This window comes from Lonchura striata, chromosome 13, assembly GCF_050655825.1.
Source record: "Lonchura striata isolate lonStrDom1 chromosome 13, ASM5065582v1, whole genome shotgun sequence".
NCBI lineage: Eukaryota > Metazoa > Chordata > Aves > Passeriformes > Estrildidae > Lonchura > Lonchura striata.
The window spans coordinates 91,350-102,068 of record NC_140715.1 but is presented as its reverse complement, the minus strand read 5'-3'; the positions used below and the strand labels follow the sequence as shown (position 1 = coordinate 102,068).

General features: G+C 52.1%; 1 protein-coding gene across 1 annotated transcript; it reads left to right on the top strand.

Annotated features, from left to right (window-relative positions):
• Window positions 1-228: 228 nt before the first annotated feature.
• On the top strand, window positions 229-2,434 carry LOC144248458 (olfactory receptor 14J1-like). Its single transcript, XM_085591053.1, has one exon. The coding sequence runs from the start codon at window positions 933-935 to the stop codon at window positions 1,863-1,865; it is 933 nt and encodes a 310-aa protein (XP_085447179.1). The 5' UTR covers window positions 229-932; the 3' UTR covers window positions 1,866-2,434.
• Window positions 2,435-10,719: the final 8,285 nt, after the last annotated feature.

The window sequence follows — 10,719 nt, the reverse complement described above, 5'->3', positions numbered from 1 at the left end:
ATCGTAATCCCAGAACCACAGAACATTCTCAGTTGAAAGGATCATCAAAGGAATGTTTGAACATGTACAGAGACTCCAGAACTGTGACTTTGGGTGGTCAGTGTCTCTGCCGGGAGCCTCCCAAAGGGCCTTCAGCCACTCCTCAGCCCTGGGCAGCAGCAGCATCACCTCTGCAGGGCCCAGCAGGGCTCTCCTGAGCTGCCCTTGCCCAGCTGCACACAGAGCCTGCCCCAGCCAGGGCCCTGCACACAGGCAGGTTTCTGTAGGGCCGGGCCGAGGCCACACAGGGTGGGATGGGCTCTGTGAGCACTGGCAGGGACAAGGCACCTCTCAGGAGGGGATGTCCAGGCCCAGGGAGATGCTCAGGGAAGCAGAGGGGGCTGAACAGAGCAGTGCTGGGGGAACAAGCCCATGCGGCCCCTCACCTGCCCTCAGCCACAGGGAATCCTTTGCCTCTCACATCTCTCAGTGTAAAAATCTGAGTGCAGCAGGAATGCTGGGGATTTCTGACCTCAGAGAGCCATGAATGATGTGTGGGTAGGAAAACAATTCCTTAAACCAGCTCCTGCCATTCGTTAGACCTGGGAGTGCAGATGCTAGCAAGCTTTTCTGCAGTAAGAGAAACTTCCATGAAAAATCCTGAATATCCAGCCTTGTCCCTCTGCCACATGGCCACAAACCAAGGGCAGGGGGGCAGGGATGGCTCCTCGAGGGCCCCCATGCACAGGCCTGGCTGCTCCTGGCACACTCAGCCAGCACAACCGGAGATCAGGGAGGGACCTGGGTGAAGGTTTTCCCAGAGCAGGAACGAGGGTGGGTGAGTCCCAGCAGGACAAGCTGCAGGGAATGGCCCAGGTTTGGCTCCAAGCAGCCTCTCCTGACTTGTCCCTGTCCTTTCTCCATGAACAGGTGCCCATGTGCAGCCAGAGCAAATGTCCAACAGCAGCTCCATCAGCCTCTTCCTCCTGCTGGCACTGGCAGACACGCGGCAGCTGCAGCTCCTGCACTTCTGCCTCTTCCTGGGCATCTCCCTGGCTGCCCTCCTGGGCAATGGCCTCATCATCAGCGCCGTAGCCTGCAGCCACCACCTGCACATGCCCATGTTCTTCTTCCTGCTCAACCTGGCCCTCAGCGACCTGGGCTCCATCTGCACCACTGTCCCCAAAGCCATGCACAATTCCCTCTGGGACACCACCACAATCTCCTACATAGGATGTGCCGCTCAGCTCTTTTTCCTTCTGATCTTCATCTCAGCAGAGTATTTCCTCCTGACCATCATGTGCTACGACCGCTACGTGTCCATCTGCAAACCCTTGCACTACGGGACCCTCCTGGGCAGCAGAGCTTGTGCCCACATGGCAGCAGCTGCCTGGGCCAGTGCCTTTCTCAATGCTCTGCTGCACACAGCCAATACATTTTCCCTGCCCCTGTGCCAGGGCAATGACCTGGACCAGTTCTTCTGTGAGGTTCCCCAGATCCTCAAGCTCTCCTGCTCCAAATCCTACCTCAGAGAACATTGGGTTCCTGTGGTTATTGTCAGTTTATCGTTGTGTTGTTTTCTGTTCATTGTTTTCTCCTATGTGCAGATCTTCAGGGCCGTGCTGAGGATCCCCTCAGAGCAGGGACGGCACAAAGCTTTTTCCACCTGCCTCCCTCAGCTGGCCGTGGTCTCTCTGTTCCTCAGCACTGCCACATTTGCCTACCTGAAGCCCCCCTCCATCTTCTCCCCATCCCTGGATCTGGCCCTGTCAGTTCTGTACTCGGTGGTGCCTCCAGCCCTGAACCCCCTCATCTACAGCCTGAGGAACCAGGAGCTCAAGGCTGCACTGTGGAGACTGATGACTGGATGCTTCCAGGGACATTAAACTCCTGGCCAATTTTTGCAAATCACTTGTAATAAAAGTCATCTTTGATACTTCTTGTTCTTTTCCATTTGGAGGTTCTTTTTCTTTGTTTTACATTTTAATGTTTTCCACAAAGAAATGTCATTGTTTGGGCCATTTCTCATTTTGTTCACCTCCACCTTCCCTGTGGCCACAGACTGTGTCAATTAGGGGCTGTGCTCTTGGCGGTTTTAAAGGAGCTAAATTATGTCCAATCAGAGTTTTCTGCAGAGATGCCCCTTTTGTTGCCTCCTCTGGAGCTGCAGCAGCAATGTCTCTGTGCAGAGCAGGGGGCAGTTCTGTGCTGGCACAGCCGCTCTGGTCCTGCTGGCCACATCATTCCTGATCCAGGCCAGGAGCCATTGGCCTTCTTGGCCACCTGGGCACACAGCTGGCTCATGTCCAGCCTGCTGTCCATCAGTCCCTGCAGGTCCCTTTCTGCCTGGCTGCTGTCCAGCCACTTTGTCCCCAGCCTGTAGCACTGCAAGTGTTGTTGTGGCCAAAGTGCAGGACCTGGCACTTGGACTTGTTAAACCTCACCTTGTTGGGTTTGGGCCCTGGATCCAGCCTGTCCAGGGCCCTGTGCAGAGCCGTCCTGCCCTCCAGCAGATCCACACTCACATCCAGCTTGGTGTCATCTGCAAAATTGTCCTTGGTTCCATGGGGCCCCAAAATGTGACAATGGACTCCTTGGTTCCATGGGGCGCCACAGTGTCACAATGTTCTCTTTGGTGCCGCAGTTTCACAGTGGCCCCTTGGTTCCATGGGGCCCCAGGGTGTCACAAAGGCCCCATGGTCACATGAGGTCCCACACTGTCACAGTGCTCTCTGTGCTTCCACAAGTCCCCTCAGTGTCACAATGGACTCCTTGTTTCCACGAGGCCACACAGTGTCACAACAGCGCTCCAGATTCCTTGAGGCCCCAGAGTGTCACAGTGGCCCCTTGGTTACACAAGGTCCTGCATTGTCACAATGTCCCCTTGGTTCCATGAGGCCCTGCAGTGTCAGAAGGGCCCCTTGGTTCCACTGGGCCCTGGACTCTCCCAATGCTCTCCTTGGTTTGGCAGTGTCACAGGGGTGAAACCCCTTGGTCACACGAGGCCCTGCAGTGTCACAATGGCCTCTGTGGTTCCACCAGGACCCAGTGTCACAGGGACTCCCTGGTTCCATTTGGCCCCAGAGCACTCAATGGAGCCCTGGTTCTATGGGGCTGCACAGTGTCACCATGGTCCTCTTAGTTCCACGAGGCCCTGCAGTGTCACAATGACCCCAGAGTGTCCCAATCATCATACAATGACAGAATCAAATAGGCTGGAAAAGACCTTTGAGATCATCAAGTCCAACCAATGCCCTAATACCGCCTTGTCACCCAGACCATGCCACTGAGTGCCACTGGAGAGGGACAGTGACTCTGCCACGTCCCCCCTGGCCTGCCCATTCTAATGCCCACTCACCCTTTCTGTGAAGAACTTCTTCCTCTTGTCCAGCCTAAACCTCCCCTGCTGCAGCTGAAGGCTGTCTTCTTGTCCTGCCCTCCAGCAGATCCACACTAACACCCAGCTTGGTGTCATCTCCAAATTTGGGGATGTTGGGCTCGATCCCCTCACCCAGATCACCAGTGAAGATGTTAAACAGGACTGGGCCCAACACAGATCCCTGGGGGACAGCAGCAGGGACTGGACACCAGCTGGGTGCAGCACCATCCCCACCCCTCTCTGGGCCCAGCCTCCAGCCAGCTCTTCCATCTCCCAGCCAGGAGGGAACCTGCCCAAGCCGTGGGCTGCTGCTTTTCCAGGGAATGCTGTCAGAAACAGTGTCCAAGGCTTTGCTGAAATCCAGATGGACACATCCACAGCCTTTCCCACATCCACAGGTGGGTCACCTGGTTATAAAAGGAGATCAGGTTGTTCAGGCAGGACCTGCCCCTCTTAAATCCACACTGGCTGTCTCTGACCCCTCGGCCATCCTGTGGGTGCCCTGTGGTGGCACTCAAGGTGATCTGTTCCCGGGCACCGAAGTCAGGCTGACAGGCCTGGAGTTCCCCAGATCCTCCTTCCAGCCCTTCTTGGGGATGGGCTCACACTGGCCCCTCCAGTGCTCTGGGACCTCCCTGGTGAGCCAGGACTGATGCTAAATGATGGGGAGCAGCTTGGGGAGCTCATCCACCAGCTCCCTCATTCTACTAGGATGGATTCCATCCCATCCCATCCACCTGTGAGCATCTGAGTGGCTCAGCAGGTCAGCAGCTGCTTCCTCCTGGATTACAGGGGCCTTTCCTTCTCTCTGTGCCCATCTGCTAGCTCAGGAGAAAACTTGTCCTGAGGACAACCTGTCCTAATATTGAAAGTTGAGACAAACATGATGTTAAGTAGGTCAGCCTTTTCCTTATTTTACTCTATTCTTTACTGCATCCAATGAAGAATAGAAATTCTCCTTCCCCATCCTTTTGCTATAAATTTTTTATAAAAACATTTTTTAGTATTTTATAGAAGCTGCTAGGTTAAGTTCTAATTGAGCTTTCACCTCTCAACCTGTCTTTTTGAATGACCTAATATCATCCTTAAACACTTTCCCTTGAGTTCCCACAAAAGCTCCGTGGGCAGTCAGGACAGTCATTTCTGTCACCAGTTCATCTTTTGCCACACTGGGACAGCTGCTGCTTCCCCCTTAAGATTACTTTACTGAAATGTGTCCATCCTCCCTGAATCCCTTTGTTTTTAAGGGCTGTTTCCCTTTAAAAAAATCAGTACGTGATTCAGAGCTCCTGAAATCAGCATCCTAAGTTCGGCCAAAGTCTGCTGTTCCTAATTCCAGTGTGGAAGTTTTGTTGCTGCCCCTCCTTCTGAAAACTTGATTATTTCATGGTCCCTGTGCCCCAGGCAGCCTCTGATCCCCACATCTGCCACCAGCCCTTCTCTGTTTGTGAACAGCGGGAGACAGAGCTTTCCTTGGGAGTGGAGTGTTACCAAAAATTCGGTAAAACAGAAACCTCCTTAACACCAGTGCAGCATTAAGAAGCAGCATTCTTTATTCAGCTGGATGCATGGGGGATAGCTCCTCCCAAAGCCAAGCATGCTGAGTACAGGAAAGTTTCTGTTCATTTTCTGTATTTTGCACACATATTCATTGATTGTCCTGGACTAAACACACATCTGATAATCATTTCCCCAAATCCATTAACATATTTCCGCTCCCCTTTACCCATGTGTTCTTCTGTCCTGGGAGTCTCTCTGGACCGGTCCCTGGTGGTCGTGGACCCCAATGTTCCCGTGGGCCTGGCTGAGCTGGCAGGACACTGAGGCTGGTAAACTTCCAGTTCCCCTTCTCCCACAATGGGCATTGTGTGGTTTCCATCGGCCTGGGGTTTTGGAGAACAAGCTCCAGGTGTCAGCTCACCTGGCGGAGACAATTTATCATCTGGTAACATGAGGTCACAGAGTGGGCTATGACATCACATGAGTGATCTATGACAGAATGGTCCATGACATCAGAGAGTGGTTTCTGTGAGGTCATCAAGGAGTTATGACATCATAGGCCATCTTTGTGACATCACAGATCAATATTTGACATCACAGGATGGGAATCTGAAATCACAGAGCGGACTGTGACATCACAGAGTTGGCTGTGACATCAGAGACCAGCTGTGTGACATAAGAGAATGGGCTGTAACATCACAAGGCAGAGGTCTGACATCCCAGAGGGGCTGTGTGACATCCCAGCAGGGCTCTGTGAGGTCACTGGGTTGGTCACTCTGCCCCAGCTCCCCCTCACAGTTTCTCCCAACAAGTCCAATGCTGTTCATGCCCAGTGGGGTCCCTGTCCCCTGGTATTCCCCTGGTCCCCCTGGAGCCACAGCCTTCACCCAAGGATGTTCCACAGTGTCTAGGTTCGACAAGACAGGAATCTGCGAAGGAGGGCTAAAGCCCCCTGTGCAATGGAGAAGGTAAACCCCCTCCCTCTGAATTACTAGGAGTTTTAAATCAAAAGACTCTCAGGCAAAGATATGGGAATGGGAATAACAATTCTTTACTAGGAGAAAACTAGACAACAATTTAAAAAGGCAAATGCAATCGGTACAAACAAAACCAGTGAAAAAGTCCAGAACCTGAAGATTCGGGGTGCCAGTAGCAGTCCTGCTGGGACAATTGATCCCCTTGCAGTGGTTGATGAATTGCAGCTGCAGCGGTGATCTTTTGAAGGGTATAGTTTTCCTCTGGAGATCTGGTGGCAGTGGGGCCGGTCTTCCTCTGCGCCGGGGTTGCCTCCGAGCTCCGCCGCCGTCGCCTCAGCGCGCTCCGGCTGCTTCTCTGTGAGTGCCGCCGAAGAGAGCTGCTTCTCTGGCAATCCCCCAAAGTAAAGAGCTGCTCTGTCCCCAAAAAGGTACCCCCTTATATCCAATAAAAGAGTGCTTGGCTTCCCCCTCTGGGTGGAACATCTCACAATAGGATGGTGTTATGTTACCAGCCCTGCATTGAATCAGTCAATGGCCCACTAACGAACCATTACCTCTTAGGAGCAAAACCGGTTCTTGGAAAAGATAACAAAACCTGTCCAACAGGTTTGCCTTCAACAGATGGCAAATAGAATACAAGCTTATCTTACAACCCAGGACACACAGGATCCACCCCAGAGCCTGACATGGGGACAAGGGGCCAGGGCTGTGTGACCCAGACATCAAGGATGTGGATTATCCAGGTCCCTGTGGCCTGGGTTGGGTTCCCCTGGGCAGGAAACAGGGAAGGGCCTCCAAGGTGGGGCTGGAGCCCCAGGACTGTGAGCAGAGGCTGAAGGAGCTGGGCTTGTCCAGCCTGGAGCAGGGAAGGCTGAGGGGCTCCTTATCCCAGCCTGGAAGTGCCAGTGAGGAGGGGATGGAGAACACAGAGCCAGGCTCTTCACCTGGGGGCCTGGTGAGAGACAGAAGCCAATGGGTGGAAGGGGAAAGAGGGGAGATCAGCCAGGCCAGGAGGAGATGAAATGAGTCAGGCTGGTTTCAGCATTTCCTCAACACCAAAAGCAGCCAGACCTCCCTTCTCCATCCACCACTGACAGCTTTGCACATCAGGAATTGTTTGAGCTGTTTTCCCCCCACTCCAGGATGAGCATCCTGATGCAAGAACTTAACTGTGTTTATATCTATCAGAGAACCACGTTTGTCTAAAATCAGTTTTAATATGGAAATCACTTGTGGATGGTGGACTCATCAGACACTGCTGGGATGTTGCACATAGCTCAGGGAAGAGCATGATTGTTATTAAACTGTGTCCTGTTCAACCATGGTCTGTTGGCCATAAAGAGAAACTTTCTGTGCCTCTGAGTCTCACCAGTTCCTGACCCCAAAGGACACAAACCTGATGAGTTGTGGTTCCCACTCCAGTGGTGGCACTTGCACCTCCCTCCACCCCCAGAGAAGAGCTCCCTTGTCCCAGAAAATCCCTGGCAATGCAGGGATAAAGGAAACAGGACAGGCTATGGGGATCAGGGGCAGGGCACAGCCAGGGATTTGGGGAGGTTGTGAGCCCAGGGCAGGACCCGGACCTTGGCCTTGGTGAACCTCATCCCATTGTCCTGGGCCCATGGCTCCAGCCTGTCCAGATCCCTCTGCAGAGCTTCCTGCCCTCCAGCACAGCCACACTCCCACCCAGCCTGGGCTCACCTGGAACTGACTGAGGGTGCCCTCGATGGCCTCATCCAGATCAGCAATAAAGAGATTTCACTGACCTGGCCCCAGCCCTGAGCCCTGGGGACACCCCTGGATGTGACTTCATGCCTCAGCTGCTCTGAGTGCCAGGAGTTGGATGGGGGAATTGGTGGGGATGGGGTAGGGACAAAGTGTTAATGATTGTCAGCCATGAAGGGTGTTGATCTTCATATCTGTTCAGACTGCATGAGAAGGTGCTGGGGGGTCAATATCAATTGACATTGCTGATACCATTCTATGAACAGGAAAAGAGAACAGGACAAAACAATTATGTCTGCATTGTTTTCAATACAATATATTCACTTTGAATACACTTCTGAAATCTGTCTAATTAACCACAGAAGTATTGAAAACTTAAATTATTCCCATGGGCTTTTGTTGTTTGGGTGTTTAGAAAAAATATTAATGAGCATTTTTCAATGAATTCCTGAATGAAGGGCTAAAGAAGGAAAAGGCCTTCATCAGCAACCTCCAAGTGGCTGAGGATGCATCCCCATCAGAGCAGCAATGAGCAGAAATGGGCACAGCTTTGTGGCTGCCCCAGCTCTGGAATGGGTCCTGGGCCTGGAGCAGGAGCAACTCTGGAGGGCCCCAAGGCCGGGGCTCTTGTGCTGGCCTGGGCAGATGGGATGGCAGCAGGGGCTGCAGAGCTCTCAGCACCTCAGGCAGAGGGGAGCAGGGCAGCCAGGGAGCTCCTTTGGCCTTGGCCAAGCCCCTTCCCCCATGGTGGGGCATGAGATAAGTGGAAGATCATTTGTTCACTGTGATATGCTCGATTACCTTGGTTTGCATAAGAATGTACTGGTGTGTCTTTGAAATGCTTATTTGCTTACAAGGTGATAAGGAGGTTGAGATTAGAGTCCTGGGTGTGTGTATCTGGTCTGCTTGCTGCATCTCAAAAGAAGAGACTTAGAAGCTATCACAACGACCAGACTCAGACTACATCTGGAGAGTCACACCTGCAAGGAGAAGGGGGGGGATAAAAGGAAGGTTGGGACAGAACATTTTTGCGCGCCGTTGGTAGAGCAGGAGACTCCCCGGCCGCCCAGCGCTGTGCTTTGCCTGCCTTACTCGCTTGCTGTTTTAAATAAAATTGCTTTATTGAATTAAGACACTTCAAATTGCCGTGTCACAATTTATAACAATTTGGTGCCGTGACTCGGATGGAGAAGTAGATCAGTCGCTACGGGACGATCGGGAGGCGCCCCGCCCTTATGGCGGCCCGGCTGCCCCAGGCTTTCTGATCACTCTCCACCGACGAACCTAAATTGAGTAACGGGCAAAGGAGAACCGGTTACCCCTGTAATCTTTGTGCACGAAGAACCAGCGAAGACGCAGGACGCGTGAGTATAGGCCGGTTTCCCGCTCGGTTTGGGGTGGTTTTCCCGGAGTGCTGTGTGTGAGAGGTCTCGTGGAGACCAAGTGAGTGCGGACTCTGTATTAGTGCGTTTTCCATTCCCCGCGAGGGGCTGGGCCACGAACCAGGGGAGCACGTGTGTGAGAAATTGAGTGCACTCCGGAAGATGGGACAGAGGAAAAGCAAGCCCTCTGGTCCCATGGGAGAGGGGACCCACGCTAAGCTTCCCCAGATTCCCAGGGATAGCCCCTTGGGTTTGATGATAATTAATTGGGATGCTTTCCCATCTAGAAAAGGGAAAGACAAAGTTAAAATGATACATTATTGTATGGAAGTGTCGGGGGGGAAACAAATTAGGGGAGACCATTTGTATTGGCCGGTATTCGGGTCCTTTGAGGATTGGATTTGTCAGGCTCTAAATATATATGTTAACTCAAAGGAAGCCTTTGATTCAGAAGAGAGCGAATATGCTTCCCTGTGGACAGTTGGGGAGACAAGGACAAAACTATTTGCCTTATCAGCCAGGGAAAAGAACAAGAAAAACAAGGAGGAAGATAATATGCCCCCCTACGTTCCTCCTCCATATATTCCTCCACTCCCACCCCCTGCTAGTCAAAATATATATCCCCAGCTGCCTGCGGACCCGGTTGGCCCCGGGGTCCCCACGGCTCCTTCAGACTCTGATGATGAGGCAGAGAGTGGAGGAACAAGGGAAAACAATCGTAGGGTAACTAGAAGTCAGACTAGAAAAAAGGAACAGGAATTGGGGATGTTTCCCCTAAGAGAACAAAGCATTGGTATGATCCCGAATCCCCAAGCGGGACAGGAAGGTCAGCCACCCCAAATAGCAGGGGTTGCCTATGTAACTGTGCCTTTAGACTCTGGGCAAGTCAGGGACTTTAAGAAGGAAATGGGACATTTGTTGGACGATCCTCTAGGAGTGGCAGAACGGTTGGACCAATTTTTGGGGCCCAATGTGTACACATGGGAGGAGTTACAGTCAATACTAAGGATTTTGTTCACGGCAGAGGAAAGGAGGATGATAAGGGAAACGGGTATGAGGATATGGGATGATGAACACCACCAAGGACCCTTAGCAGATATGAAGTGGCCCCTACAAAATCCCCAGTGGAATAACCAGGATCCCTTGCATCGCACTCACATGGGTGATTTGCGAAACATCATCATTCAGGGAATAAAACAATCAGTTCCGCGGGGGCAGAATGTGAAGAAGGCTTTTGGATTACAACAAAAAAAAGATGAGGATCCCACGGAATGGTTAGAGCGCTTAAGGAAAGCCTTCCGCTTGTATTCTGGGATAGACCCTGATACCCAGGAGGGAGAGGCGGTGTTGAAAATGCAGTTTGTGGCAAATGCATGGGTAGATATTAGGAGAAAACTAGAAAAGTTGGACGGATGGCAGACTAGAGGATTAGAGGAGCTCTTGAGGGAAGCGCAGAAGGTTTTTGTGAGAAGGGAGGATGAGAATTTCAAGAGACAGGCGAGGATTATGGCTGCAGTTGTGCAGGAAGGGCCTAACCCTAATTTCCGTGCAAGGAATGTAGAACAAAGGGACAATCGGGAGCAGAGTTATATTTCTAGGGAAGGAAAAGAAAGAGGTCGTGAAATTGTCTGCTTCTACTGTGGAAAGAAGGGACATATGAAGAGGGGATGCAGACAACGGATAGCGGATGAGAAGGCCTTTAAGGAAGATTAGGGGTGTCAAGGGCTCTATTTGTTGGGGAAGAAACATCTTAAGGAGCCCTTGGTAAAGCTTAAAG